We start from the raw sequence: 24,324 nt of genomic DNA on the forward strand, positions 1-24,324 counted from the left end.
TTCTTTCTTTTTTAAATTTATTTATTTTTGGCTGCGTTGGGTCTTTGTTGCTGTGTGCAGGCTTTCTCCAGTTGCAGGGAGCGGGGGCTACTTTTCATTGTGGTGCACGTGCTTCTCATTGTGGTGGCTTCTCTTGTGGAGCATGGGCTCTAGGCGCGCGGGCTTCAGTAGTTGTGGCACGTAGGCTCAGTAGTTGTGGCTCATGGGCTCTAGAGCACAGGCTCAGTAGTTGTGGTGCACGGGCTTAGTTGCTCCGTGGCATGTGGGATCTTCCCTGACCAGGGATCAGACCCATGTCCCCTGCATTGGCAGATGGATTCTTAACCACTGCACCACCAGGGAAGCCCCCAATACCTTTATTTCTAATGATAATATTTACATGTGCCTTTGTCACGCTTACTCTATGCTTGACCCTGTCTTAAGCACTTCTAGTGTTTTAACTCACTTAATCCTCACAACATCCCTAAAAAGCAGGCATTATTATCCTTGTTTTACGGAAAATAGTTAAGGAAAATAGTAATAGTAATAGTTAAGGAAAATAAAGCACAGGAAAATTAAGTTCACATCCAGGAGTCCCTGCTCTAGAGTTCTTGCACCTAATTATCCACATTTTAGAGATGAACTAGAATTAAGTTTATGACTCATTTCATATTTTACTGAGAAAATAGGAAAATCTAACTAAAAACTACTTCGTCTTCTTCACCAAGCTACCGAACTACCTGGGCCTATACCTGTCTGCCTTCTTTCCTGTTACAATGGATGAACTATTCTCACTACCATCTAAGGCCAATCCCCTCATTTGTGTACAAGACTCCAATCCCTTTTCCTTACTCATGGGCTCTGCTCTTCTAGTTATACCCTCTCTCCTGCGCCATCAATTTCTTCCTCTATAGCCTACAGATAGGTTACAGTATCTCCCATCTTTGGAGAAAAAAAAAATTTGTTTCTACCATGACACTGCCTATTTTCTCTGCTCTCCTATGTCAATGTCAGTGTGAATTACGTTTAGTCACATATAACACAAAATCCAGAATAGAGTAGTATATATAAGGCAGGGTTTGTTTTCTTTTATATAAAGGAAGCTCAGAGGTAGATATTATGGGTTCTTATTGTCCCTAGGGACCCAAGCTCCTCTGTCTTCCTGCTCTGCCATCCTTAGCGTAAAACTTCCAGCCTCAATATTACCTCATGACCCAGTATGGCTACTGTACTCCAGACATTTTATCTATGTTCCAGGCAAATAGAAGTAGAAAATTGGAGGAGGGAAAAAAGAAGTAAATCCTAGGCTTTCCTCTGCACGACTGTACTGAAAATGCTTTTGCCAAGTTCACCAGTTACTTCCATATTTTCAAATTTCATATTAAATTTTCTGTTCTCATCTTATTGAACTCTCAGCAACATGGGACACACTAACCCCTCCTTAGTTTTGAAACAATGCTTTCATCTGACATCAGAGACTCCACATTCTCCTAGTTTCTTTGTACTTCATTGGCTGCTTCTTAATTTCCTTTACTGGATCCTCCTCTTCCCAATCTCTAAAGATCAGTTGCCTCAGGCTTCATTTCTTGGTCCTCTTCTTTATCTACTCTGTTTCCCTAATGATCTCATTCAGTCCCATGACTTTAAATACTCTCTATATGCTGCTGATCCCATCAGTTTATTATCTCCAGACATGACTCTGTCCTGAATCCTAGACTCATATATTATCTCCATTTGGATGCCTAATAGGGATCTCAAGTATAACATGACCAGAACAGGACTTCTAATTCCTACCTTAAAAAAAAATCTTCTCTTCTCCCTCAATCTTTCCCATTTCAATTAATGGCACTACCATTCACACAGTTCCGCTGGACAAAAACCTCAGAGTCATCCCTGATTACTTTATTTTCCTCCCCTTCCTCATCCAATCCTTTAGAAAGTCTGGTCTACTTAATGTCCAAAATATATCTCCAATCCAATAACCTCTTATACCGCCAACATTCTTGCCCACACCATCATTGCCTCTCATCTGGTTTATTTATTTATTTATTTTTCATCTGGTTTATTATAATAACCTCTAACCCTTTCCCTTCCTCCAGGCTTGTTTCCACTGATGGTCAGGATTAATAGTTACAAGAAACAGAAACTAACCACTGATTTAAGCAGAAAAAGAAATAATTTGAAGGAATACGGGCAGGGAATTTGGAGGTAAACTGGTGTGCAGCATTGGTAGGGTGGATAAGAGAACACAGCAGATAAAATCATGACATGCCGTGCATGGAAACAACCCCCATGGATACCATCCCCAGTGGTCTAGGATGCTGCCACTAGTTTTACCATGAAGGGGCAGGCAGTGACTGTCTCAAAGCAACTCTGCAGAAGGAAAGAGCAGAACTTTAAGAAGCTTTTCTTCACCTACCTTCTCACTGCTACCCTCCACCATAGTGTAGCCCCCAGTCTCTCTTTCTCTCCTCAGTACCCATCTTCTTCCCCCCCTTCCCACACACTCTAATTCAAGACAGACTTTTTAGTTTCCCTAAGGGTTTCTCACAGAGGTAGTGATTATGGTGGTTCATTCCTGGATTCTATGCTTCCCTCTTACTTTACATTTTCTCCACAGTTGATTTTAGAGGAAAAAGCCAGTGACCTGAGCTTATTTGCCAGTTGCTGGTGTTCTCTGGTTCTTTACAAGTTCCTGTAGTTATTGGAGGAGGTTATTGCATTGTTATTGAAAGGAGGGGTTGGCCCAGAGATATTTTTAACCCCCAAATTGTACAACTTAAAGGAGGCTGATTTAGTGTCATCGATGCAATAATCCCTGGGGAAGGATCTGGAATACATTGTGGATTCACGTTCATCTTAATTAACTCAACGAATACTTGGGTGGTTATTGTAAGCTAGGTGTGGTGCTGTGTACTAGGGGAAAAAACAAAAAAAGGAATTGTCCCTGACCTCTAGTGGAGGAGGAGAGGAATTATCTATTATAATTATAATATTGTAAATAAAGATAATTGCATACCTTAATAGAGCCATGCACAAGGTCATTAAGTATATAGGATCCTTGGCAAAGTGCTGTTTCATGGAAAGGTAACATGCGAGCAGAGAACTTGAAGAATGTGTAGGAGTTTTCAAAGAAAGCGAACAGAAGGAAAACGTTACAAGCAAAGAAAAAGTACAGTGTGAGGCAAAGAAAAAAGGCTTGAGAAAGCATGGGAAAATATAAAATAGATCAGTATTTCTAGAACATAAACTGTGAATGAAAATAGGTGCTGTAATTCATCGCTGATAGGTGTGTAAATTGGTTCAACTCTTCAGGAAGGCCGTTTAGCAATAACTCAAAATATTAAATGCATATACTATTTGGTCAGGAATTTGTATCCTGCAGCATTGTTTGTAATAGCAAAAGATTTGAAACTACCTAAATATCCATGAAAGAGGGAATTGGTTAAATAAATGATAGGATATCCAAACAATGGAAGAGTATGCAGTTATAAAAAAGAACGAAGCAGATCTGTAGGTACTAATATGAACTAGATTTCAAGACATACATTGTTAAATGAAAAAATCTGGGTGCTGAGCACTGTGAATACAACATTATAATTTTTTATTGTTTTTTGGAGGGGGCGGGGGTGACTTCACACAGGTGCATAGAATATCTGGATGAGTTCACAAGGAATAGGTAACAGGAGCTGCCCCCTGAAGATAGGGACTGGGGATCTGGAATGGGAGGCAGTGACTGACAGGTTCTAAAATGGTCCCAAATCATCTCTGCCTCCTAACATTCATGCCCATGTGTAATCCGTTCCCCTTCGAGTGTGGACAGGATCTGCAACTTGTTTCTAGATAATAGAATACAACAAAAGCGATGAATGTCACTTCTGTGATTATGTTAAATAGGACTGTAATTTCCATCTTGCTAGCAGACTCTACTGAACCTCACACTTGCTGGATTTTATGAAGTAAACAGCCATTCGGAGAGGTCATATGCCAAGGAACTGAGGATACCTCTGGCTAGTAACCCACAAGCACAAGGAACAAATCCTGCAACAGTGACGTTAGCTTGGTATCCTTTCCCAGAGGAGCCTCAGATGAGCCACACCCAGGACTCAGGTGAGCCATGCTCATATTCCTGACACACAGAAAATGATATAATAAATGTGTGTTGTTTTAAGCTTCTAAGTTCACGGTAATTCATTAACACAGTGTTAGGTAACTAACACAGAACCTGACTTATTTTTCTTGTAATACATTTTTAATGCTTTTAATCATGTGCCTGTAAAACCTACTTAAACAGACTTATTTTTCTTGTAATACATTTTTTTAAACATCTTTACTGGAGTATAATTGCTTTACAATGGTGTGTTAGTTTCTGCTTTATAACAAAGTGAATCAGCTATACATATACATATATCCCCATATCTCTTCTCTCTTGCGTCTCCCTCCCACACTCCCTATCCCACCCCTCTAGGTGGTCACAAAGCACCGAGCTGATCTCCCAGTGCTATGCAGCTGCTTCCCACTAGCTATCTCTTTTACATTTGGTAGTATATATAGGTCCATGCCACTCTCTCACTTTGTCCCAGCTTACCCTTCCCCCTCCCCATGTCCTCAAGTCCGTTCTCTAGTAGGTCTGCGTCTTTATTCCCGTCCTGACCCTAGGTTCTTCATAACCATTTCTTCTGTTTTTTTTAGATTCCATATTTATGTGTTAGCATACGGTATTTGTTTTTCTCTTTCTGACTTACTTCACTCTGTATGACAGACTCTATGTCCATCCACCTCACTACAAGTAACTCAATTTCGCTTCTTTTTATGGCTGAATAATATTCCATTGTATATATGTGCCACATCTTCTTTACCCATTCATCTGTTGATGGACACGTAGGTTGCTTCCATGTCCTGGCGATTGTAAATAGTGTTGCAATGAACATTGTGGTACATGTCTCTTTTTGAATTATGGTTCTCTCAGGGTATATGCCCAGTAGTGGGATTGCTGGGTCATATGGTAGTTCTATTTTTAGTTTTTTAAGGAACCTCCATACTGTTCTCCATAGTGGCTGTATCAATTTACATTCCCACCAACAGTGCAAGAGGGTTCCCTCTTCTCTACACCCTCTCCAGCATTTATTGTTTCTAGATTTTTTGATGATGGCCATTCTGACTGGTGTGAGGTGATACATCATTGTAGTTTTGATTTGCATTTCTCTAATGATTAATGATGTTGAACATTCTTTCATGTGTTTGTTGATAATCTGTATATCTTCTTTGGGAAAATGTCTATTTAGCTCTTCTGCCCATTTTTGGATTGGGTTGTTTGTTTTTTTGATATTGAGCTGCTTGTAAATTTTGGAGATTAATCCTTTGTCAGTTGCTTCATTTGCAAATATTTTCTCCTGTTCTGAGGGTTGTCTTTTCGTCTTGTTTATGGTTTCCTTTGCTGTGCAAAAGCTTTTAAGTTTCATTAGGTCCCATTTGTTTATTTTTGTGTTTATTTCCATTTCTGTAGGAGGTAGATCAAAAAGGATCTTGCTGTGATTTATGTGAACATAGAGTGTTCTGCCTATGTTTTCCTCTAAGAGTTTGATAGTGTCTGGCCTTACATTTAGGTCTTTAATCCATTTTGAGTTTATTTTTGTGTATGGTGTTAGGTAGTGTTCTAATTTCATTCTTTTACATGTAGCTGTCCAGTTTTCCCAGCACCACTTACTGAAGAGACTGTCTTTTCTCCATTGTATGTTCTTGCCTCCTTTGTAGTAAATTAGGTGACCATATGTGTGTGGGTTTATCTCTGGGCATTCTATCCTGTACCATTGATCTATATTTCTGTTTTTGTGCCAGTACCAGACTGTCTTGATTACTGTAGCTTTGTAGTATGGTCTGAAGTCAGGGAGCCTGATTCCTCCAGCTCCATTTTTCTTTCTCAAGATTGCTTTGGCTATTCGGGGTCTTTTATGTTTCCATACAAGTTGTGAAATTTTTTGTTCTGGTTCTGTGAAAAATGCCATTGGTAGTTTGATAGGGATTGCATTGAATTTGTAGAGATTGCTTTAGGTAGTAGAGTCATTTTCACAATGTTGATTCTTCCAATCCAAGAACATGGTATATCTCTCCATCTGTTTGTACCATCTTTAATTTTTTTCATCAGTGTCTTATAGTTTTCTGCATACAGGTCTTTTGTCTCCTAAGGTAGGTTTATTCCTAGGTATTTTATTCTTTTTGTTGCAGTGGTAAATGGGAGTGTTTCCATAATTTCTCTTTCAGATTTTTCATCATTAGTGTATCAGAATGCAAGAGATTTCTGTGCATTAATTTTGTAACCTGCTACTTTACCAAATTCATTGATTAGCTCTAGTAGTTTTCTGGTAGAGGCTTTAGGATTCTCTATGTATAGTATCATGTCATCTGCAAACAGTGACAAATTTACTTCTTCTTTTCCAATTTGGATTTCTTTTATTTCTTTTTCTTCTCTGACTGCTGTGGCTAAAACTTCCAATACAATGTTGAATAACAGCAGTGGGAGTGGGCAACCTTGTCTTGTTCCTGATCTTAGTGGAAATGGTTTCAGTTTTTCACCATTGAGGACGATGTTGGCTGTGGGTTTGTCATATATGGCCTTTATTATGCTGAGGTTAGTTCCCTCTATGCCTACTTTCTGGAGGGTTTTTATCATAAATAGGTGTTGAATTTTGTCAAAAGCTTTTTCTGCATCTCTTGAGATGATCATATGGTTTTTCTCCTTCAATTTATTAATATGGTGTGTCACATTGATTGATTTGTGTATATTGAAGAATCCTTGCATTCCTGGGATAAACCCCACTTGATCATGGTGTATGATCCTTTTAATGTGCTGTTGGATTCTGTTTGCTAGTATTTTGTTGAGGATTTTTGTGTCTATGTTCATCAGTGTTATGCATGTGTCTTTTTGAACTACAGTTTTCTCTGGGTAAATGCCCAGTAGTGGGATTGCTGGGTCATATAGTTATTCTATTTTTAGGTTTTTAAGGAACCTCCATACTGTTCTCCATAGTGGCTGTATCAATTTACATTCCCACCAACAGTGCAAGAGGGTTCCCTTTTCTCCACACCAAGCAGGTTTTGTCCATTCCAAGCAGGTTTGGCCAGTAAGACAGGTACCATCTTCCCCCAGATCCCAGCCAATGGCTATCGTATCTCACTGGGAGGGACATGCCGCCAGCATTTCTCATCTCTCCAAATTCCATGTTGCAGAGGTTAAATCTGAGATAAGTGTGCCAAGATATCAAAGTCTCCCTTCTTACACCTGGTTCCCACTCATTGAGCAGAGGCTCTACCTGAGGCATGGCAGGATGAGAATACTGGGACCCCAATTAGCCTCACCCAGTGTGTTCATAGGGTAGTGTTATGGTGGAGTTCCACAGCAAGAGAGGCAAGTCAAGAAGACCAGAGATTACTGCTCTACCCTGTGGCCTGCTAATAAAGCAGGGGAATCATTCCAAGAAAAGCAGGCAACTATCTCCACCCAAGTCCTGAAGCAGTGGCTGAGATTTTTCTCAGTGGCAGGGGTGGTTCTTAAGGGCTGTGGCACTCTCCCCAAGTGAACTGACTTTAATTGAAAAAAGAGCATGGTGGCAATATATGGCAGGTCCACAGCTAACATCATACTCAATGGTGAAATGTTGAAAACTTTTCCTCTTAGGTCAGGAACAAGACAAGGGTGTGCCCACTCTTACCACTCCTATTCAACATAGTACTGGAAGTCCTGGCCAGAGCAATCAAGCAAGAGAAAGAAATAAAAAGTATCAGAACTAGAAAGCAAGAAGTAAAATTGTCCCTATTTGCAGATGACATGATTTTATATATAGAAAATCCTAAGGACTCCACCAAAAAAAAAAACAAAACAAAACTGTTAGATCTAATCAATAAATTCAGTAAAGGTGCAGGATGCAAAAAATTTTTTTTATAAATTTATTTTATTTTTATTTATTTTTGGCTGCTTTGGGTCTTTGTTGCTGCGCATGGGCTTTCTCTAGTTGTGGCAAGCCGGGGCTGCTCTTCGTTGCGGTGTGTGGGCTTCTCGTTGCGGTGGCTTCTCTTGTTGCGGAGCACAGGCTCTAGGCACACGGGCTTTGGTAGTTGCGGCACACGGGCTCAGTAGTTGTGGCACACAGGCTTAGTTGCTCTGCAGCATGTGGGATCTTCCCAGACCAGGGCTTCAACCCGTGTCCCCTGCATTGACAGGCGAATTCTTAACCACTGCGCCACCAGGGAAACCCAGGATGCAAAATTAACATGCAAAAATAAGTAGCATTTCCATACACTAACAATGAATTATGTGAAAAAGAAAGTGATCCCATTCACAATAGCATCAAAAATAATGTGAGGAATTTCAAGGCTGAGGGTCAAAAACAATGGAGATTTAAATTGTAAGCCATTAAGAGGTGGCTGGAAGCTCCATGAAAGGGACAAAGTAAACTGTAGGCCAGCTAGTTTACCAGAATCACGGAAAGAGACAGCTATAAAGAGTCCTCAGAACAAACCCAGAGACTGGCCTCAAAACCACCTGTAGGAAGAGGCCTGAATTTAATTGACTGGAAGAATTTATGCCCTAGGGCATTGTCAAAAACAATAAAGCAATCAGCCACCAATTAATGTAAGCCTATGAGCTGGGTATGATATAGAGGCAGACAGCTGAACAGAGAGATCAGGGAAACAGTCAAAAAGAGCCCTGCTAAAAACACCCAAGATGATTATCCGTATTCCTAAGCCTGCGCTCTTCAGGGTGTGACATCAGAGGCTATATGCTGTGGAGGAAATAGACATCCTCAAAATAATCCAGCCAAGTCACTAAACAAACAACAACAAGCCTTGGATGGGGAGGATGACATTAGTATCCAGAATTGCTTTATCATCTCAAACATCCAGTTTTCAGCAACAACAACAAAATTATGAGAAATATAAAGAAAAGGAAATTGTGACTCATACGTGGGGGGCCGAGGGTGGGATTGGGGAGGGGGAGGCAACAGAAACTGCCTATGAGCAGGCCCAGAAAATGGGCTTAACAACCAAAGACTTAGCAGCAGCTATTATAGATATATTCAAAGAACCAAAGAAAGTCATGATTAAAGAAGTTAAGGGTTATATGATGACAATTTCTCATCAAGTAGAGGATATAAATAGATAGAAATTACAAAAAAGAACCAAATGGAAATTCTGAAGTTGAAAGTAAAATAACCAAACTGAAAAATTTACTAGAGAAGCCCAATGGTATCTTTAAATTAGCAGAAGAATCAGTGATTTGAAGACAGATTGATAGAGATTTTGTAATCCAAAGAACAGAGAGAAAAAAAATAAAGAAAAATAAACAGAGACTCAGAAAATGTGAGGCATACTTAAGGGCACCAGCATATGCACACTTGGAGTACAAACAGAAGAGGAGTGAGAGAATGGAGAAGAAAAAATGTACAACGAAATAATGGATTAAACATTCTCGAATTTGATGAAAATACTAATCTACACACCCAAGAAACTTAATGAATTCCAACTAGGATAAATGCAAAGAGATTCAAAAACAGACACATCATAATAAACCTGTTGAAAGATAAAGACAAAAAGAAAATATAGAAAATGGGGGGAGGAGGAATATGTGCTCACAAGATACAGATTTATTGTAAAGATAAAGTAATTAAGACAGTGTGGTATCAGTGCAGAGAAATACAAATGGACCAATAAAACAGAATAGAGAACCAAGAAAAGGACTCATGCATATGTGGAATTTGATTTAGACAGAACTGGCATTGCAGATCCATGAGGTATTGAGTGCCTATGCAAGAAATGGTCTGGGACAATTGGGTATCGATTTTGAAAAAAAAGAAATTTAATCCCAACCTAACAGCAAAACAAATGTGAAGGCAAAACTTTTAAAAACATTTAGAAGAAAACATAGAGAATATCTTTATGATTTTACATTTGGGAAAGATTCTTAAGATACACATTAAAAAAATTCAAACCAGAAAAGAAAGTATTGCTAAATCTGCTCATATTAAAATTAAGACCTTCTATTAATCAACACATCATAAAGAAAGTAAAAATAAATAACATATTTAGAAGACATAACTAGGTGAAGGTACTTGCCACACATTTAACCAATAAAAGATTAGTTTTCAGCATACAAAAAACTAAAAAAAAAAAGATGTAACTTATGAATAAGCACCCCCTAGTGATAGGCACAGAGTTAAGGGACAAAGTAGGTGATTAAATAGTTAATCCCACTAGGGAATTGTAAATAAAGAAAAAGTATGGATCTCCCGTGTAAGTTAATGATCACTCAAGAAAGCAGGTTTGCTTAACCACAAAATCAAGCAGGCTGGCTTAGCAACAAATCCATGCAACAGAAGCATGAGACATGCCCCCAAATTATAAAACAATGGTGGCATGAGACCCACATCCTGCCCAGTGAGCTCGGTAAGTTAATGACTCCTAGGACATGCTCTCTGCACACATAGAAAACAATAATTTACGGAAAGGTGACATTTCAAAGTGAAAGACCCTTACTGTACTGAGACCTGAAATAATTTTTCCATAATGCCATGACAGTCCTGGCTTGACCATGTAGGGACAGGAAATCTCCCCTGCCCAACTGGAGGAGGAGATGATGATGGAAGTGTGACATCTACTCAAGAATGAGGAAGAAGGTGGTATTTTCCCCCTCCCCACTTTTCCTTTGATTATAAAAATGTAACCCACTAAGTAGTCAGGGCAGCGCAATGCTCACCTGTCTGCTTGTAAGCTTCACAAGCGTCCTATTCTAATAAATCACTTCTTATCTATCACTTTGCTTTGAATTCTTTCTGTGCAGAGACATAAAGGACCAGAGCCCTCCGAAATCTAGTGGTTTCACTAGAAGATAAACAAGAATAGTTCTTAGTGAATCAGTAATATTGTCTCTTTAGCTGGATTGTGAGTGATTGCATTTTATTTTATTTTATTTTATTATTTTTTTTTGGTACACGGGCCTCTCACTGTTGTGGCCTCTCCCGTTGCGGAGCACAGGCTCCAGACGCGCAGGCTCAGCGGCCATGGCTCACGGGCCCAGCCGCTCTGCGGCATGTGGGATCTTCCTGGACCGGGGCACAAACCCGCGTCCCCTGCATCGTCAGGCGGACTCTCAACCACTGTGCCACCAGGGAAGCCCTGTATTTTATTTTTAATCACTGTATGGTAGATAGACATGAATATGTTTAAAATATTCTTTTGTGGAGTTTCAGTATTTAATAACGATAACATGACAAAAACAAACAAAATAAATGAAAATAAAACAGAAAGAAGGAATTAATAAAGAAAAACCTGACATTAATAAAATGGGAAGCTGATACATTGTAGAAATAAGAAGAAAAACCAGAAAACAGAATGTTTTAAAAGGTTGATAAAATCTTCTGTTAAGGATTATTAAGGAAAATAAAACAAACAAATATATGAAGAATGTATAAGGCAATATAACCATAGAAACACACAAAAGAAATAAAAGTAGCTAATACAGACTTAGGAAAGGTTTACTATGTGTCAGACAATGTTTTAGATATTACATCATTTAAATTCCACAAGTATAAGTATTATGTCATTTAATTTTCACAACAGTTTTATACATGAGATAGCCTTTATTGTTACTTCTATTTCCCAAATGAGAAAAACTTAGCAGAGAGAGGTAAGAGAAATTCCCCAAGTTTACATTGCTAGTGAGTGACAGATCTGGGATTGGAATCTAGGCAGTATACGTGTTTAATCCTTCCTCAACATTGTCTTTCTTCAAATGTTTATCTCATAGACTATTAGAGTCCAGAAGATCCTTACAGACCACTTAATCCATTTCTCTTATTTTGTGGTAGAGGATCTTTTTTTGGATTGTCCTAAAAAATGGAACAAACTCTCTGGAGAGACTTAGAAGCGTAAGTGCAGATGTTACTGACCTAAAGAACAAATACAAAATTTATAAGAGAATGTTACGTGCAACTCATGGCAATAAATTTGAAAACATAGAAGAAGGAAACAATTTTTGAGCAAAATACAAATGATGAAACTGACTTAATAAGCAGGGAAAAAACCTAAAGTGAAACCAATAATCATATAAAAAATTAGAAGAGTAATTAAAGATCTACCTTTTAAAAACACACCAGTCTCAGATGGTTTTATAGCAGAGCATATATCATTTTTAAAGAACAGATATTCCTATCTTATTTAAATTATTCCACACTATAGGAAAAGAAGAACTTAAAATACATTTTATAAGACTAGCTTACACTTAATATTAAAACATAATAAAGATAATATGAAAAGATAATAGATGAACTTTATCTTTGAATGCAGATGCAAATAGTCTAAATAAAATCTTTGCAAATCAAATCCAACAGTCTATTAAAAGAAAATCATTTCATGACTAAGTAGGACTCCAGGAAACAGTAATAGTTTAACATTAGAAAACCTATGTCTTCAATTCACCATGGGAACAAAATAAAGGAGGAAGATCACATGATTATATCAAGAGATATAAGGCATTGTCAGCAGCCGTTTCTAATAATAACAGCTAATGTTTAAGTGCTTGCTATGTGCCAGGCATCGGTTCTAAGTGCTTTGTTTGCATTAATGTACTTAATTTTCCTAACAAGTGTATTGCTACAATCATTATTATTGCTATTTTACAAAAGAGAAAACTTGAACTCAGAGAGGTTAAATAATGTCCCACATATAGGAAATGATGGAGCCAGGATTTGAAGAAAGGTTGTGTTTCTGTAGAGCCCACATCCTTATCAGGTAGACTACACTGCCACTAAGAAAATCTCTAATTAGCACTAAAAAAAAGTCACTATACTTAAATATGATCAACATTCATTATTGAAGGCTAACAGTAAACTCTACAATAAAAGGTGAAATTTCCATTAAAATTCAGAAACAAGTTCAGTGTCAGGATCTTTGTGTGGGTGTGTCAATATATATAGCACCATTCTTTCCCTTGTGATTCTGAACAATGTAGAAAAAGCATAAGATGTAATCAGGGAGAAAAATATCAATCATATTACCATTAAAGGCTAGATTAGAGTTCATGGATTGCATCTGTGGGAAATGGACTTTGGAAACTAAACTCCAGAGTTAGGCAGACCTTGCTGACCCAGTCATGGCAGCACCGGCCCGAGGCAGGTCTCCCCTTGTCAGGGGACTAGCCAAGCGTGCCTGATTTATTTTCCTCAAGTGTGTCAATGAGCACAGAGAGCCCAGGAATGTTATGTTTGATTGAGCTCCCTCTTCTTATTTAAAGAAGATTCTTCTTATTTAAAAAGATTTAATTTGATTCAATCACAACTTATAAACTACCAGGAACCAAGCAGGGACAACAAACCTTTGTGAATGGCAGAACTTGTACTCCTCTCTCTCACTTTGTGAGAACTTAGGGGCTGATAGAAAGGAAAAGATGGGGCGTGTGGCATGCAGGATCTTAGTTCCCCGACCAGGGACCAAACCCGTTCCCCCTGCAGTGGAAGTGCAGAGTCTTAATTGCTGGACCACCAGGGAAGTCCACAAATGCCTATCTTGTGCTGAATGATTTACCTGCAATATCTAATTGAATGCTTAGTTTAAAACTCACACCAATTAAAAGATGAGATATCTGTGGCTCAGAAAAGCTAAGTAACTTGCTCAAGTTTATCCAGTTTGGAAGTGACTAAGTAGCTATTTGGCCAGGAAAAAAAGTCAGTAAAGATAATAGAACGTCATCTGAGCTTTTGAGATTGTTGTTACAGTATCATTCAAATAATTAGTCAATCAAACAAAATTTAAGTCAAGGAGTCAGCCTTTACAAAGAAGAGATTATAAAGAATGGGGAGGATTTCCCCAGGAAGTGAAGGTCTTCAAGTTAGTCAAGGGAAGAATTTCATTATGAAGAATGTAAATGTCAGTTTGTAATAATAAACTAAAATATTCACAAACATGGAAATGTGAATGAAGCATCTGAACAAAGGCATGACTAAATATTGCCAGTGGGTCCAATTATGCAACAAGCTGACGCTCCTTGCTTCTTTTTAGTCTCTATGACACCATCAATTCTTTCTGTGGCAGGTAGATGCAGAAGCACCTGCAGACCAGAGAGTGGCCCCTATAAATAGGGGTGAGCATGGGATTGTACTCAGGTTGGCACCACATCAAGTACCCTCAGTTTTCTAAAGATATATGGTGATGAACTGAGAAGATCATTCCATTATTTTCCTTCCCCAAACCTTTCTTAAAGCTTCTTTCACATCCTTGTTTCTCAGAGAGTAGATAAGGGGGTTCAGCATTGGGATCACCACTGTGTAGATCACAGCAACCATGCGGTCTTGGGTCAGGGAGTGGCTGGACCTGGGGCGCAGGTACATGAAGTGTTGTGCCATAGAAGAGGCACACAGCAGCGAAGTGGGAAGCACAGGTGGAAACGGCCTTGAACCTGCCCTGGGCTGAGTTCCTTCTCAGGATGGTGATGAGAATGAAGAGGTAGGAGACCAAGAGGGTGAGGGTACAGCTCACAAGGTTGAAACCGGCAAAAATGAAGAGCAGGATTTCACACAGCGAAGTGTCCACACGTGACGGAGACAGGATGGGCGGTCCATCACAGAAGAAGTGAGTGACCACGTGAGCACCACAGAATTTCAGACTAAAGATACAGCTCATGTGGATTAGAGAACTGAGGAATCCTGCACTGTAGGAGCCCACGATCAGAGAGGCACAGACCTCAGGAGACGTGGCAATTGAGTAGAGCAGGGGGTTACAAATAGCCGCATAGCGGTCGTAGGCCATGGCGGCAACGAGATAGCACTCACTGGTGGCAAAACCCGCATAGAAAGACATCTGAGCCATGCAGCCGGGATAAGAGATCACCTTCCTCTTGGCTAAGAAGTTCACCAGGGTCTAGGGGACAACTGTGGAGGAGTAGCAGAAATCCAAGAAGGAGAGGCTCTTCAGAAGGGAGTACACGGGTGTGTGCAAGGTGGCACTCAACGTGGATCATAATGAACACGATCAGATTCCGCAGCAGCGTGATAGTGTACGTGCCCAGGAACACCATGAAGAGCAGCCTCTGGAGCCAGGGGTCACTGGTGAGGCCCAAGAGCTCAAACTCAATCCCTCGGCTCAGGTTTGCCCTTTCCATATTTCTCCAGTGCTCTGCGACGTGGAAAGAGAGGACCACCAGAAATGAGGTGAAACACCCAGGGGCTCTCACTGGTTTAGTTCTGCCCTAAGGACAGCCTTCTGAAGATTGTTGATAGAACTTTGTCATAGAGAAGTTCTCCACTACTTGGCTGGTTGGTTAGTTAGGAAGCATGACTTGAGCAGCAACGGAAAATATAAAAGAAATATACACAGTTTGCTCTCTTAAGGATCTTAAAAAATTCTAAATAATGAAACAGTTACTTACCAAGTATTTATTGACCGTCTGCCATATGCTTAGCTCCGTGTCCTTCCAGTCAGGAATTCAAGAGTGTCTGACCTCAGGAAGTTCATATTCTAGAGACAGTATATTTTGTGTTTAGGTACGCAGGCTCTGCGTCAGACTGCCAAGGTTCCAAGCAGGAACCTCACTACTAACTAGCTGTGTAAACTTGGGAGTGTTTCTTAACCTCTCTGATTTTCAGTTTTCAGTAAAATAAGGATAATAGCACTAATCTCAAAAGCTTGTTGTAAAAATTCAATGGCTTAATTCGTGTAAAGCACTTGAACAAAGCCTGGCACATTGAGAAAGAATGTTAGCTTTGATTATTCTTGTTGGAGAGATAGATCTAACACAAAACTAAACAACAATAAAATGAATAAATGAAACAATGACAAGATTTGGCAAGCAACCTACCACCAAACAAAATAGACAGAGACACGTGTACTAAGCAAGAGTGACTACACAGGCCTTCAGAGGATCCTGAGTGTTCTAGAGGAGTTGAAGGTGGTTCATTGGCTCAGCTATAAAATTGCCTCTCAGAACTTGGCCCAAGCCAGGCACTGCTATGGGCTCTAAAGGTGATGGGGGTCGGGATGTGGAGAGATGGGGCTGGTGTAGGGCTGTAGAGAGCGGGCTGAGACCTTGCACTCGGGAGCATCAGCCAGAGGGAAAATGCCACCCATCGTTCACGAAGTCACCATCGTTTCCAGTGAGTAGAATCGCCTTGTTCTCAAGGGCTGTTGGGCCAGCAGGGAAGGAACAGCCCCTCCCTAGGACTAGGGCTTTGTAAAAATGCCTTTTCTATTCAGAGAATGAACAAAGCCATGATGCATCACCTAAGCACCACACTCTCTTCTGCTGCATTGGCTGCTCTGTTCCTGAATTACCTCTGGGCTCTGGAGTCAGTTAAGTACCCTGTGCTCTTTGGTGAGGATCTTCAGTTGTGAAGGTTTTGAAACCAGCAGATGTGATTGGAGTAGGATAGAAAGGGACAAAATTGAGCCCCCTCCTTCTGCCTCGAGGAGAGTAAATGAATAATACAGCTGTGAAAGATGTTGGGAGGATTCCAGAGAGGAAAGAGCTGTAATGAACAGGCAAAAGATTCTAGTTTATCCCACTGACAGACTTTCCGGAATCAGCAAACTGCCAGAGCAGCGGAAGACTCTGGACATAGGGCTGACTAAATTTACCTGTCAAGTAGGTAATGAAGGCACTATGGCTCTTGATAGAACACTGTGAGTGGTGAACGGTGACAAGAAGAAAGCATTGTAATGCTCGAAGAGGTAACATGCCCTGATGAAGTTAAGACACAAAATACGAGGGCAAATTTGAATACCAAATTGGAGCCTTGGTAACTTCTTTTAGAGCACGTGGAGCATAACTGATTTATTTGGTCACTGAGATGTAATATTCAGCCATTCTTAACCCAACAGTTTCTAGTTTATAATAAACCCCATTATTGCAGAAATGTGGACAGCCCTAGATTTGGGTTGCAAATGTCATTGGCCCTATTGGTGTCAAAAGCCAACTCAGCTTCAAGGCAAATTACAAGGACTTCAAAGAATTGACTGTAAAGATCCCAGGATGGAATTATTTACAGGAACTTCAAGGAAGTTGAGGAATTGTTGCTAAGAGTGAAGCAGAACTTCTTAAGAGGCAGCTTCACGTCTTCTTCCTCAGTTGACTGTTTCAGTGTGGGTAATGGGTCTGCAAGTACCTCTCTGATTAAAAGAATGGACAAAAGCAGAGAAGAGAAGGAATGTGGCCAACACTCAGGCAGGGAGGTGGGTTGGAATAGGGTAGGGTAGGGTGGTGGTTAATACAAGGGGTAGCTGATCAGAGCCTCTGATTTATTACTTGCTTTAAATCTACTCTCTCTTTCTATTCTTCTCCCCTTTCCTCTCTCATCTCTCTTCTCCAGCCTGCACTAAATTCAAAACTATTCAGAATATAGAGAGTTAGTCAAGCAAGAGATTGTGGAGAAATTGACATCTCTGACAGTCTTTCAAAGGATGCTGGAGTAGCCACTATTTCTGTTGGCTGCAGTTTGTACCTGTGAGTGAAAACGAGGAAGAAACTTTGAGTGGTCTTATCATATGGAAACGGATTGTGGAGTGGAGTGTTTAGGAGTGAGAGCAGGTGCCTGGGGCCTGTAGAGGAGGGAGAAGTAAGCAAGGGATTTTATTTCTACCTGCTTCTTTGCCCTCCTCCTTGGGCTAGCAGAGTGGGAGTACAACGGAGAGCCGGCAGTCAGAGGGAGCAGCCAGTATCTCTGAGCAGCAGTGATCCGAAGCAATGGTTCTTAAACATTAAGGTGCCCTGCCCAAGGTTCACTGGAGAAGCTTGTTTCTGTGCAGATTCCAGGTCCCAACCTCAGAAAATGTGAGCCAGTAAGTCTATAGCCAGGCCCCCAAATCTGGTGAATCTGAAACAGGTGGTTGCTGAACCATACTTTAAGAAACACTAAACCATGGGGTAACTTCCCCTGAGCCACATATAAATATCCTTTCTAAGTTGCTAGAATTCTCCATGTCCTGGAAAATCAGATCAGCCTGTGGGGTAGGATGGTTGTCCTGGACATTCTCTTCCTTCCAGAATATGTGTCAGTAGTTAACAGTTCCCAGAAATCTGAGTATTACCTGGTGATAATCAAACACCAGCGAATTTCCTCCTTCAAGGTTGCTTGAGATGTCCTTAAGCAAACCATTTAATTCCAACAAAGCATGTGACTTGGTGGCAGAGCTATTGCTCTGGGGTCAGAACACAAGCCTTCATTAGAAAAACAGTAAAGACAAAGCCAGACTCTTTCGGTTCATAGACTGAGGTCTGGGGATCAGAGCCTGCTACTGACATTAACGTCCCACGTGGTGAGGGGAGAGAGGCAGCCCCCTCCCTGAGAAGCACTCATAGCTTATCCTGTACTGGGAAGAGACACCCCAGAGCCACCTTTTCCTCTGGACGGCCCATCAGGTCACAGCTGGGGAGGACGATGTGTTCATTAATGAGGGCTTAGCAGGCAGGTGAGGAAGTGAGAATAACTGGCCCCATGTAGATCCATTAACGTGTTTGCAAAGCTACTAGCTCCTCTACCCTTGAGGAATCTGGTGATTGGGAAACTGGAAATGAAGGGAATGGTTCCACACCAGATCCCTGACAATACACTGGTCATTAGCCCCAAAGGACTTCTCTACCTCAACTGAACTCTTGTGTAATTATTATCTGTATTTCTTCTACACTGGAAAACCAAGTTTTTACAGTTTTTCTTTCTTTTATTCCAGTTACCCAATGTACACTGGGACCTAGATTACAGCTGAGGACCTCTATACCCATCAAGATCATAATAAAATTAGAGGTATGTGATTTACTTAACAAATACTCGGGGATTTTCTAGAGATCTTTCGGTTATTGATTTCTAATTTAATAACATGTGATTAGAGAACATACTTTGTATGCCTTGAATGCTTTTGAATTTATTGAGATTTGTTTATGGCCCACCCAGAATATGGTGTATTTTGATGAATGTTCCATGACCACTTGAAAAGAATTATATTCTGCTGTTGTTAGGTCAAATGGTCTATCATTGTCAGTTAGGTCATGTTCCTTGATAGTGTTGTTCAAGTCTACTCTATCCTTTCTCATTTTCTGCCTACTTGTTCTATCAAGAGTTGAAAGGGGAATATATTGAAATCTCTAACTGTAATTGTGAATTTGTTGATTTCTCCTTGCTGTTTTTCAGTTTTGCTTTATGTATTTTGAAGTTTTATTATAAGGTGCATAAACATTTAAGATTGTTATGTCCTCTTGATAAATTTCCCCACTTACATTATAAAATGACCTTCTTTATGCCCACTAATATTTTGGCTCTGAAACATACTTTTCTGAAATTAATACTGTCACTACAGTTTTACTTTGATTACTCAGCATGGTATATCTTTTTTCATTTCTTTACTGCTAACCCTTTAGTCCCAACTTTTCTGCACCATTACGTTTGCAGAATTTCCCCAGGCAGACCTGAAATCTTGGTCTTCTAGGTTGATGATATGCCTGGAAAATTGATTTCAGATGTACCTTGACACACAGCAAGCGTTCAGAAATATTTGGGGGCTTTATCAGAAGAGCTGGTATGGGCTAGGCAGAAATCAAGCAAACCCTGTGAAAGGCAACTTTGCAAAGGATGGGATGGTATCATAGGCAGCCTTTGTGGAGCCCTGAAAGCCAGAGATGATTGTCACTTTGATAGAGTGCTGCTGTATCTTCTCCATGCAGGTATCTTTATTCAGTTGATTTCTCACATCCTTTACTTACAGTAAAGGAATTTTTGCCCTTTATTTGCGTCTGTTAGCTTGTTTCACATTAAAATCACTTTGGGGAACCAACACTCAAAGTTTCAGGTGTGTGTGGCTTTTGTAAACAGCATATATCTAGAATATTCTCTTTTAACTAGTCAGAGTATCTGTTTTTATATAGGTGAGATTTTGGGGTATTGGTTTTTTGCTTTTCAACTTTTGGGGCTTTCAGGTATATTGAATTTGTTTCATTTCTCACCTTGAGTTTTCCATTTATCACACTTTTTCCAATTTGCTTCCCTCCCCCACCCTCTGATCCTGTTCCTGTTTCCTTTTGGATTAAGTTTTCTTTGTTTTGTAATGTATGTTTTTCCCCTTCTACTGATTCCTCTATTTCTATTAGTAGCTATCCTTAAATATCCAACAATAATATTTAGTTTAACAAAGTCTATCAAATATGCTTAAATCCATAAGTTCATGATGATATTTAAATTAATTGGTCACTAGATTAGTTATCTGTTGTCACACAACAGATTATCTCAATAAACATTCATTTTCTTATACTTTTGGAAGTGACACAGTACTGTAATTTTTGCAGTATCCTCCTGGTTACACAGGTCAGCCCCATGCACTGTGGGAGTGGACCACACAAGGGCATCAATACCAGGAGCTGAGAATCACTGGGGCCGTCTCAAAGACTGGCTATCGTAGTCCTCCCTCTGGCCCTCACTGATTCATGTCCAACTTACACATGAATATACACTCAAAATATACTCACCCCTCCCAAGAATCCCGAAAGTCACGTTCCATTACAGTATCAGCTCAAGGTCCACAATCACATCATCTAAATCAGGTACAGGTATGGATGAAGTGCATCATATGTGGTTCCTTACATAGAGTTTCTTGAGTACAGTTCCTCTCAGTCATAAGACTGGTGAGCTAAACACACAAGTTACATCTGGCTTCTACACACACAAAAAACATAATGGCAGGACAGGTATAGGAAAACCACTACAGAAAAAAGGGGGGGTAGAGGAAGGTGGGCACCCAAGAGTCACTGAGTCACAAAAATTCTAAAATCCAGTAAGACACTTGTTGGCAAGTCCTTGATTAGGACTCAAATCCTAGGAATAATTCTCTGTGGCTCTTGGCTCCACTGTGAGATTATAGCTCTGCCCACTAAATTATCCTTCATTTTATATGAAAGCTAGCCTGTGTTTGTAGCTGAGTAGTTTTCTTAGCTTGCTTCCTGTCTGAAGGAGTTTGGGGATTGAAAGGCTTCTCTTCATTTTCTACTGTCTTACAGTTCAAGCTGGTGGTGATTCTGCACCATGACATTCTTAAAAACTTAACAAATCTCTGAGAAAACGCTCTACCTTGAACCTCTGCTGAGACAGCTGAGGGCCTACACTCTGAAGCTTCCTGGAAGTCCTATCATTTGTCTGAACTGTTCTCTGAGGCACCACCTTGGATCTTCCTAAGGCCTTAATGAAAGATTTTACTGTCACCCTCAGCTTCATCTTTATTGATTGATTGATCGATTGATTGATTGGCTGCACGCAGCTTGCGAGATCTTAGTTCCCTGACCAGGGATTGAACCTGGGCCCTCGGGCAGTGACAGCATGCACTCCTAAGCACTGGACCACCAGGGAATTCCCAGATCACCCATTTCATTAGGTACATTTTCTACCACCTACATTACTGTAACAACAGAGTTGCTAAACTCTCTGCCACTGCATAACACAGAATTTTTTTCTCCAGTTTCCAATAACACTATCCTCATGTTTATTTAAGTCCCATTGGCAGCCTTCTCAAAGGCTATCCGAATTTTCCTAACAGTCTCCTCAAAGCCTTTTAGACTTTCACTGATACTTTCCTCAAAGTTCTTTCAGCTTCCTCCCACCGTACTGTCAAAGACACTATAACTTTTCAACATCTCAATTCCATGTACCAAAGTCTGTATTACTTATCTATTGCCGTGTAACAAATTGTCCTAAAATTTAGCAGCTTAAAAGAACAATAAACAGTATTTCACATGATTTCTGCTGGTCAGAAATTTGAGAGACCTTGGCTGTCACCACCAGGGAAGTCCGTCAGGTGGATTCTTAACCACTGCGTCACCAGGGAAGTCCGAAAAACATTCTTAAAGAACATAACTTACCAAAACAAAGAGGAAATTGATAATCAGAATAGTTCTAAAGCTAATAAAAATTTTATCCATTATTGAAAATTCCCGGGACTTCCCTGGTGGCGTAGTAGTTAAGAATCTGCCTGCCAATGCAGGGGACATGGGTTGGAGCCCTGGTCCGGGAAGATCCCACATGCTGTGGAACAACTAAGCCTGTGTGCCACAACTACTGAGCCTGCGCTCTAGAGCCCATGAGCCACAACTACTGAGCTTGCATGCCACAACTACTGAAGCCCACATACCCTAGAGCCCGTGCTCTGCAAAAAGAGAAGCCACTGCAGTGAGAAGCCTGCGCACCACAAGGAAGAGTAGCCCCCGCTCGCCGCAACAAGAGAAAGCCTGTGCACAGCAATGAAGACCGAATGCAGCCAAAAAAAATAAATAAAATAAATAAATAAATAAAAATTTAAAAATTCCCTACAAAGAAAAGTCTAGGCCCAGATGGCTTATCAGTAAAATTTCCCAAATATTTAAAGAATAAATAACATCTATATTACACAAAAAATTCCAGGGGATAGAAAAAGATGAAATTCTGTTCACTTCATTGGAAGAGGCCAGCATAACCTTGACCACGAAACTTGAAAAACACTGTAAGAAAGGAACCTACAGGTCAATTTCTCTCCTGAACATAGATACAAAAATCCTAAATAAAATATTACTAAAGCAAAGACAGCAATATATAAAAAAGGTAAATCTTACATCAAGTTGATTTTATTCTAGGAATGCAAAGTTGATTTAACATTCAAGATAGAATCTAAAGAAAGGGTACAAATGAACTTATTTACAAAACAAAAGTAGAGTCACAGATGTAGAAAACAAACTTACGGTTACTGCGGGTAAGGGCGGGGAGGTTGGGACTGACATATACACACTACTATATATAAAACAGATAACTAATAAGGACCTACTGTATAGCACAGGGAACTCTACTCAATACTATGTAAGGGCCTATATGGGAAAAGAATCTAAAAACAGAGTGGATATATGTATATATATAACTGATTCACTTTGCTGTACATCTGAAACTAACACAACATTGTAAATCAACTATACCCCAATAAATTTTTTTTAATTCCAAATAAAGGATAAAATATATAATTGTCACAATTGATGGAGAGTAAGCATTTGATAAAATTCCATATCCACTCATGATTTTTAAAAACCTTTGCAAACTAGTGATAAAAAAGAATATCCTTAATCTAACAAAAGATAAATACAAAAACTTTACAGCAAGCATCATATTTATTGGCTTTATTAAAATCCAATAAATAGTAAAAGTTTTCTCCCTGAGATCAGGAATGAAGCAGGGTTGTCCTCTATCACAATTTTGTTTTGATATTGAACTGAACAATTTGTATTCAATAGTGTGTAATAGGCAGGAAGAAGAAATAAGAGGTATTGAAAAAGAAGAAACAAAACTTTTATTATTCACAGACATGATTGAATACATAGAAAGTCCAAAATGAATCTACAGAATTAATAAGTTAATTTTACAAGGACCTGAATACAAAGTTAATGCATAAAAAATAAATTATTAGAAAAGATCATTAGAAAATGAAACATCAAATGATAGCATTTCTACTGGTATCCAAAATTAATGAATTCTAATGAAAGATGTATATGAAAGCTACTACATAATACTAAAACAACTAAAGAAGACTAAATAAATAGTTATATTATTTTCATAGATTGGAAGATTCAAAATTATAAAAATTCATTCCATTTTGATCTATAGATTACATTCAGTCCCACTCAAATTCCCAGCAGTTTGTCTTTGGAAATTGCAAGCTGATTTAAAAATTATTACATATTTTGGGGGCTTCCCTGGTGGGGCAGTGGTTGAGAGTCCGCCTGTGGATGCAGGGGACACAGGTTTGTGCCCCGGTCTGGGAAGATCCCACATGCTGCGGAGTGGCTGGGCCCGCAAGCCATGGCCACTGAGCCTGCATGTCCAGAGCCTGTGCTCCACAACAGGAGAGGCCACAACAGTGAGAGGCCCGCGTACCATAAAAAAAAAAAAAAAAAAAAAAAAAAATTATTACAGATTTTTTAAAAAGGCCCTCCCCAAATCCTCTCTTTAGCCAAAGGAATGGCAAAGGGTGGCCTAGGAGAATAGAAAATCTTTGGACAATATTCACACTACCACAAACCACCATATCAAAAATTGCAGTCAGCAGTCCCAAATGAGGAACCTAGAGTTCCAACCCATCCAGCAGTAATAAGGCACCATTCTCCGTCCCTGCAGAAGCTGAGTGGAGGGTCTAGACTTCCATTCCTGCCTGACAGTAACAAAGCGCCCCTCTGGGCGCTAAACAAACAAAGAAAACACCAACAACAACAGCTAAAGAAAACAAGAAAAACCTCAAAATCCCCAAAACCTCAGGTACCTGTGGGACGATAACAAAAGATCTAACATTTGTATGATCAGAGTCCCAGGAGAA

The 24,324-nt window shown here is 39.7% G+C and overlaps 2 protein-coding genes across 2 annotated transcripts in view; one reads left to right on the forward strand and one right to left on the reverse strand.

Moving 5' to 3' along the window:
• TMEM253 (transmembrane protein 253) overlaps positions 1-23,866 on the forward strand; it is a 48,705-nt gene extending 24,839 nt beyond the window's left edge. The window contains exons 10-12 of the mRNA XM_070044940.1: positions 3,903-4,089; positions 18,688-18,761; positions 21,002-23,866. The gene's annotated coding sequence lies outside the window, so the exon portion shown is untranslated. The remainder of the gene's footprint in view (positions 1-3,902; positions 4,090-18,687; positions 18,762-21,001) is intronic.
• On the reverse strand, positions 14,193-15,208 carry OR5AU1 (olfactory receptor family 5 subfamily AU member 1). Its single transcript, XM_030844209.1, is given in 3 exon segments — positions 14,193-14,361; positions 14,363-14,973; positions 14,975-15,208. Coding segments are annotated over 3 exon segments (933 nt in total). The 5' UTR covers positions 15,128-15,208.
• Positions 23,867-24,324: the final 458 nt, after the last annotated feature.

The sequence above is a fragment of the Globicephala melas genome, chromosome 2, assembly GCF_963455315.2.
Source record: "Globicephala melas chromosome 2, mGloMel1.2, whole genome shotgun sequence".
NCBI classification, from domain to species: domain Eukaryota; kingdom Metazoa; phylum Chordata; class Mammalia; order Artiodactyla; family Delphinidae; genus Globicephala; species Globicephala melas.